We start from the raw sequence: 8,095 nt of genomic DNA on the forward strand, positions 1-8,095 counted from the left end.
CCGCCTCCAAACGCGCTGACGTGTAGACGCACTGTCCAAAGCGAAGCATCCTCTCTCTCTCTCGCTCTCTCTCTCGTAACTTGTGACTGATCGGGAGCTCATGGCGCGTGCGGAGAGCCTGGTCCAATGCCTCCATCCCTGATGAAGGCTGCGCGCTGTTTAAAGCTGGACACTGACGAGGCTGGCTCACATTGTGTTGATGTATCCGGGGATGACGGGCGTTCTCCGGTGGATTCGGGCTGTGGGGATGTTGCGGTGCGTCCTGAAGCGCTTCTGCTCAGTCCCGCTCTATGAGTGACCGCTCGCTCTCTGCTGGTGAAGTCGCGCGTTAGAATGTTGTGACGGCTCTCTCGTGAGCTCCTTTCGGTTTATTTGAATTAATCACGGATTCATGACAGAAAAATCGCGTGCGTTAAAAATCGCTTACAAAGAGACAACTTGTGCACAAAGTTTTGGAGACGGGCGATATGGCGATGGTGGCGTGGAGAAACACCGACGACCCTCCGGAGGGGCTCTCCTCACCGGTTGCCCAGGTCCCCGGTGCTCTAACCCTGCACGGGGAGCTAACGGGACACATGAACCCTGCGACCTCTCTGGATTTACCACAAGCGGCGGCGGGCGCGCCTCATGCAGCACCACCAAACAATCCGTCCGGCCCCGCCGCGACCGTCAGCGCCACCAATTGCACCTCATCTTCCTCCTCCTCCTCCTCCTCCATGGACAAGCAGCAGAGCCAGCAGATCGAGTGCATCGTGTGCGGGGACAAATCCAGCGGGAAGCACTACGGACAGTTCACTTGTGAAGGATGTAAGAGCTTCTTCAAGCGCAGCGTCCGGAGGAACCTGACCTACACCTGCAGGGCCAACCGGAGCTGCCCGGTGGACCAGCACCACCGCAACCAGTGCCAGTACTGCCGCCTGAAGAAATGCCTCAAAGTCGGCATGAGGAGGGAAGGTACGGGGCGGCCTCCGTCAGCGCAATCGCATGAAGATATCAAGCGCTCCAGTCGCTGCTGGACGGAGCTTAGCTATTGTTCCATCACACACACACGCACACGCACACGCACACACACACACACACACACACACACACACACACACACACACACACACACACACACACACACACACACACACACACACACACACACACACACACACACACACACACACACCTGTCACTGTAACCCTCTGTAGCCTCGCCTAGATGTGCTCTTTGTTCCGCCGGAGTGTTGATATTAATGTGGGGCTGTATGGCCGTGCGTTCTGCCGCGCTCCGTAGTGCGCCGTAGCATGTTTACTGCACGTTTGTCCATCACACGGTCACTGTGCGCCTACACACTCCCCAAATGTCACAGTCAAATCTGCTGGCATTTAGTTTAATCCTGGTCCGCCAGATTGTCAACACCAGAATTAATTTTATTGTGGCAGGATTATTCATGCACGCTATGTAATTTCGTGTGTGTACGTCTATCCAAAAGTCCAAACACAATCGAAGCGAGGCCTCTATTATGCACCAGAAAGCACCTGAAACACAAAAAGCCTGGTCCCGCGAAACCATTTTATTTTGAATCGGAATTGATTTCCTGGCCTGTAAATAAGGTCCTATTTATTTATTTATTTATTTTCGATTTCGAAGCATATAGTCGAGCTCAATGAGCTCCAGAGGGTCAATGTGTCTTCTACCATATTTATATATTGTTTTTTCATGATTAGTTTGACAGTTTTCGTGTATCTATGTAATATAAACCAATTATATAATGTAGCTAGTTACATTTACAATTTCGTATTTTTTCAGGCAAAATGAGTTACATCTATAGAAAATTATTACTGAAACACCCACATTAAAATACCTAAAAAAAGATTTGCTCAGATTTTTGTTTTTCTCAAAATTCTGGAATTAAAGTCAAAATACTGAGCACTGAAAAAAATAATTCTCAAGCCATTTCCACAAACACCATTTGTTGATGTAATGTTATTTAATCCTTTATTCATATTATCTGAACATGTATTAGAATGAACCATTTAACAACACCAACTGAACATGCTCATGTTAAACATATTTTTGGAACTGGAAAAACTGCATCGTTGAATTTTTTTGAGTGACGAGATGAAAAAAACAACAACGAATATTGGGCTTTAAAGGTTAAAATAGTGACCTGAGAAGAATCACGTTCCAGTGCTGAGGTTCTCTCTCTCTCCCTCGCTCTTTCTCTTCTCTCTCTGTGTGTGTGTGTGTGTGTGTGTGTCAGCCGTCCAGAGAGGCAGGCTGCCCACCCAGTCCTTCCACGGACAGTTCGCCCTGACCAACGGAGACCCCCTGCAGTGCCACTCCTACCTGTCCGGCTACATCTCGCTGCTGCTGCGGGCCGAGCCCTACCCGACCTCCCGGTTCGGCTCACAGTGCCTGCAGGGAAACAACCTCATGGGCATCGAGAACATCTGCGAGTTAGCTGCGCGGATGCTCTTCAGCGCCGTGGAGTGGGCGCGCAACATCCCGTTCTTCCCGGACCTGCAGGTCCCGGACCAGGTGGCCCTGCTGCGCCTCACCTGGAGCGAACTCTTCGTCCTCAACGCGGCGCAGTGCTCCATGCCCGTGCACGTGGCGCCGCTGCTGGCCGCCGCCGGTCTGCACGCGTCCCCGATGTCCGCTGACCGCGTGGTGGCCTTCATGGACCATATCCGGGTCTTCCAGGAGCAGGTGGAGAAGCTGAAGGTGTTGCACGTGGACTCGGCGGAGTACAGCTGCATCAAGGCCATCGTGCTGTTCACCACAGGTACGAAGTGACCCGGATTCCTGTCGCCCGAACAACCTGGGCCAAAGATCCTGGAAATAACTAAACAACACGCGTGTCTATTATTGCCATAATATTGCCATAATTAACACAACCCGCAACATAGAAGAATCGCCCGCAAATATTTCCATAAATAACTAAATATGCAAAATATAAAAAAACACCTATAAATATTCTCATGAATAAACAACGCGACGCGACATAGAAAACCACCCGCAAATATTTCCATAAATAACAAAACAACACACAAAATAAAAAAACACCCGCAAATATGCCTAGAAATAACAAAACAACACACAAATAGAAAACCACATGCAAATATTTTCCTAAATAGCGAAACAAAACAACGCAAAATATAAAACCCACCTGCAAATATTTTATATAGTCCTATAAATAACAAAACAAAACGCAAAATATACAACCCACCTGCAAATATTTTATATAGTCCTATAAATAACAAAAGAACACGAAAAATAGAAAAACCACCCGCGAATATATTTATAAATAACAAAACAACACACAAAATAAAAAGAAAACCCCACCCGCAAACGTTCCTATAATTCGCAAAGCAACATGAAAAATAAGAAAACCACACGCAAATATTTTCCTAAATAGCGAAACAAAACTACACGAAAAATAGAAAAACCACCTGCAAACATTTTCATAAATAACAAAGAACACGCAACCACCCATAATTGTTCTGGAAAACATTAAAATAACACGCAACTAATGACGGAGGCGCTCGCGCAGAAATAATTCGCAAACAGAAGAGTAACGCAGAAACATTCTGGAAAAACAACACGAAAAAATAAAACCCGATGGTATTTATAAAAAGACTCTGCAAACCTAAAAACACCCACCGTTTATTACGATTGTGATTAAAGTGGGCTTTTTAAAAGAACAAATTATTAAAGATGAATTTACGTTGACTGCTTTTTGTTTGTTCGGTTTCTGGGTCATTTCAGTGACATAAGAAGTCTGACCATTTGGACCATTAGAACGAATAACTAAGATATTTCAGAATCATATTTTTGCCTTCATTGTGTGTTTGGTGTCAGGCGCATGTAGCTTCTGTAATATGTTTACTATCCGTATACAGACTAGTCAACTGACATGGCCCAAGTCAGACTGGTGCTCTGAAAGCCGCCGCTCCTCTGCGCCTCACAAACCTACCGTTCAGCCACCAGTCACTTCTGCACTACAGACAATATCCAACAGTCTGCAGGCATCACAGACGATCTACTGCAAACCAACACACATCATTTGGAAGAAACTCTACACTTGATGTATTTGCTGCTCTGCATTAAATAGCTCTTGACTTAAATTTTGCGCTTTTGCATTTGATTATTTCAAAGCTGAGGACAGATGAGATGAATTCACAATTAATTTAATTTGCTAATTTATATTTTAAGTTTTTGCTGTTTTGAAAAGACATTTCAAATTATAGTTACATGTAAATGCAATATATATATATATATATATATATATATATATATATATATATATATATATATAAAGTAGGTCTAATTCTCATGCCCATGAGCATGACTGAACACGTGTCTTTAAACTAGGACACAGTAACCATGCTTTAACCCTGCTCCCATCAGGCCTTCAGTCTCTCTCTCTCTCTCTCTCTCTCTCTCTCTCTCTCTCTCTCTCTAGCTCTCTCTCTCTCTGACATGAACTGCCACAGATTGGCTGGGGTTTGAACTGGGTCAGGAGTTAGGGTCAGGGCTGGGGTTGGATTGCTGGATGTTGTGATGGACAAGCTCTTACTTCACCCACTCTTCTTTTATCATCTGCTTCAGACTCACAAATGTCTAAATTATACATAAAACAACAAGTTGCTAAGTGGAACCAAAAATGGTTCTTGTGAATGATGCCGTCAAAGAATGAAAATAAGAAGCAGGGCTTTAAAGAACCTGACCGTTTCTAATGCTGAGGTGCTCGGACACGTGTGAAGTGATTCTCGTTATGCTGGAGGACTTCTTGACTTTTGCAGACGATTTGAGAATGATAGCCTTGATCGCTCTGCTGGTGTTTCACTGGTACTCACAATAATGCTTCTGGCATTCTAACCATGTCACCATGTCTGCCAGCATGTGTCTCTTCTAAACCAGCCATGGTATTTCAATAAAACACTATAATGTTGTGCTGAAAGCAGCTAGCTGCGTAGTATTGCTTGTAAAAATGATGCAACATTCCTTTCTGGCCTCGCTGCTTCAGCAGAGGCTTCTCTGTTCCCTATCTGATCCCTGAACGATGTTTTCATCCTCAAAGTGGAAGAAAAGAGGCTGAAGAGGTTCACTGTGACACAAAACTACTGCAAGTATTTAAAAATCCAGTCATATTCATTCAGCATCGAATGTAGTAGCTGCTGGTATTGTAGGAGAGGCAAACTTTAAATATATATTACAGATATTTAAAGCAATTATTAGATGTGTGGTTGTGCTCGGTTTGTACAGTTTGTCTGAAAGTGTATTGCATGTTTATTATACTATATATAATACATTATAATTGATATATGATATTCTAATGACTGACTGAGAACTGTTAGTGACCAGTACTTCACCACATTAAGGATGATATACAACTGAATACTACTCACAGTACTGTGTGGAATGAACGAATTAATGAATGAATGCAGCCCACACACACCAAAAAGCTCACACTGTGAGACTCAGCAGTTGGGTCAGTGAGGGGAAGGCTGAGATTCAGACTGTTCCTCCAGCTGCTGCTGTTTTCCCTAACCCTAACCCTTTTCCACCTGGAAGAACCAGGTGCTAGTTCGGGGCCAGGGCCGTATTAGGCACCAGTTTTTTGTGTTTTCATCGCCAAAGCCCCGGCCCCAGCCTATCAGGGTATAAACGGGTACTTAAGCCTACCTACGAGGCAGAAGAGACGCTTTACTGGTATTTTGAAATCTACAGCGAACACGGAGCCCGGGAGTGGCTTTAGAGAAAAAAAATTATAAGAACGCGTGGGAACAAGATAATAAGTCGCTCCCTCAAGTTATAAAAGTGAGGGGACAAGATACATTATTCCATGGCCAAGACATAGTAACTTGTTGCCACAGATTAATTCCGTGGAGTGATACATTAGCAATGCGGAGCCGGTGGCTCTGAAACGTTGTGCTGCAGAGCTCCTGCACTGTCACACTGAGTCACCTATGTTGGATATGTAATTTAGAAGCAGTTTTCCATTGTCATTTTTATTCACGCTTTTCATCGTAATATCATTGTTGTAACTTCACTTCCAGGTCTTGTATGGTGTTATGACCGCAGACTGAGGTCTGCATGAGGCTCAGTTGCTCCGCTATGAGACGCTCCACTGGTTTTTACCACAGAACTTCTTTATAATGAAGCCATACTTTTGGTTCATCCGCAACTAAAAAAAAACTAACTACATACTACTGCAAATGAAAGCTTGTATTTTTTAGCCATAAAATGTTCCTTTTAATGGCTTCATGTTAAAGAGAAATTTAATCAGCGTGTGATTACGTAGGTTGCCATGGAAACTGCTTTAGAGCTGCGTTCTATCATTCTCAACCTCCATTCCTCCTGATGTTGAAGCATTTGATTTAGACACATCCAGAAATAAAGTGAAAGGAGCAGAAATTCACTATGCAATGCCCACATGTTGAAAAATAAGACCCAAGCTCACTCATGCATTATTTCTTTATTTCTTTCTCTATGGCCACTCTGGGGCTCCTGACTAAAGCAAGAAGGATGTGAAAAAACAACAATGGAGTGATAATGAGATGCAATATTTGCTCAGTGTCTGAGGTTCAGGCCAGACTAGATGGAGCGAGCTGGACCAAACGGATGAATACAGTCCTTCTCCTCGTTCTTGTATGAGCGCTGTCAGCACTACGTTGGTGAAATCAGTGACGTATCACATTTTGGAGTGACACAAGGGCGTGCTGTCACTTGGCTCCATTGATGATAGAAAGACAACTGTTTTTTTGGCGGTGCTCATTTAAGAACTGGCCCTGAACTAGAACCTGGTTCTTTTTGGTGGAAAAAACCAGCTGACTCCGGTTCTCCCAGCTGACACGAGTTCCTCTGGCTGACTCTGGTTCCTCCGGTTGACTCTGGTTCTTCTGGCTGACTCGAGTTCCTCTGGCTAACTCTGGTTCTTCTGGTTGACTCTGGTTCTTCTGGCTGACTCTAGTTCCTCTGGCTGACTCTAGTTCCTCTGGCTAACTCTGGTTCTTCTGGTTGACTCTGGTTCTTCTGGCTGACTCTAGTTCCTCTGGCTAACTCTGGTTCTTCTGGTTGACTCTGGTTCTTCTAGCTGACTCAAGTTCCTCTGGCTGACTCTAGTTCTTCTGGCTGACTCGAATTCCTCTGGCTAACTCTGGTTCTTCTGGTTGACTCTGGTTCTTCTGGCTGACTCAAGTTCCTCTGGCTGACTCTGGTTCTTCTCGCTGACTAGAGTTCCTCTGGCTAACTCTGGTTCTTCTGGTTGACTCTGGTTCTTCTGGCTGACTCAAGTTCCTCTGGCTGACTCTAGTTCTTCTGGCTGACTCGAATTCCTCTGGCTAACTCTGGTTCTTCTGGTTGACTCTGGTTCTTCTGGCTGACTCAAGTTCCTCTGGCTGACTCTGGTTCTTCTCGCTGACTAGAGTTCCTCTGGCTGACTTTGGTTCTTCTGGCTTCGTCTGGTTATCCGTACTGACTCTGGTTCTTCTGGTTGTCCTGCAGATGCGTCCGGCCTGTCGGATATGTCCCATGTGGAGGGTCTCCAGGAGAAGTCCCAGTGTGCCCTGGAGGAGTACGTCCGCTCGCAGTACCCCAACCAGCCCAGCAGGTTTGGGAAGCTGCTGCTCCGCTTGCCTTCCCTGCGCACTGTCTCGTCCTCCGTCATCGAGCAGCTCTTCTTTGTGCGCCTGGTGGGGAAGACTCCCATCGAGACCCTGATCAGAGACATGCTGCTGGCCGGTAGCAGCTTCAACTGGCCCTACATGTCCCTCCAGTAGTGTCCGGTGGTTCCTACCAGCACCATTCTGGACCTACATGTCCCTCCACTAGCGTCCGGTGGTTCCAACCGGCCAGCATCAAAGGTTAGATATGTATCAGCAGGTGCAGGAGGTGGGGATCAGCAGAGTTTTTGGCAAAACGGTTGTAGTTATGTTCAGATGATGGGGGCTGTCAGCAGCTGCTGAAAGTAACTAAAAAGTAAATTGCAATCTAACTTAGTTACTTTTAAAAACAAGTAATCGGTGAAGTAACTAAGTTCCTTTTTAAAGGAGTAACCAGTAATCAGTTATTGGATTCGTTTTAAAAGTAACTGTGGTAA

At 45.2% G+C, this 8,095-nt stretch overlaps 1 protein-coding gene across 3 annotated transcripts; it reads left to right on the forward strand.

Moving 5' to 3' along the window:
• Positions 1–467: 467 nt before the first annotated feature.
• LOC308143394 (COUP transcription factor 2-like) lies at positions 468–7,775 on the forward strand (the record flags this gene model as incomplete). Of its 3 annotated transcripts, none has more annotated exons than XM_080514179.1 (3): positions 468–1,005; positions 2,252–2,776; positions 7,501–7,775. In XM_080514179.1, the coding sequence occupies 3 exons, from the start codon at positions 468–470 to the stop codon at positions 7,773–7,775; spliced, it is 1,338 nt and encodes a 445-aa protein (XP_080370305.1). The 3 variants fall into 3 exon arrangements, with proteins under 3 accessions (XP_080370305.1, XP_080370306.1, XP_080370307.1); XM_080514180.1 differs by having other exon boundaries at positions 468–984; XM_080514181.1 differs by having other exon boundaries at positions 468–954.
• Positions 7,776–8,095: the final 320 nt, after the last annotated feature.

This window comes from Blennius ocellaris (genome assembly GCF_963422515.1).
Source record: "Blennius ocellaris genome assembly, chromosome: 1".
Taxonomy (NCBI): domain Eukaryota; kingdom Metazoa; phylum Chordata; class Actinopteri; order Blenniiformes; family Blenniidae; genus Blennius; species Blennius ocellaris.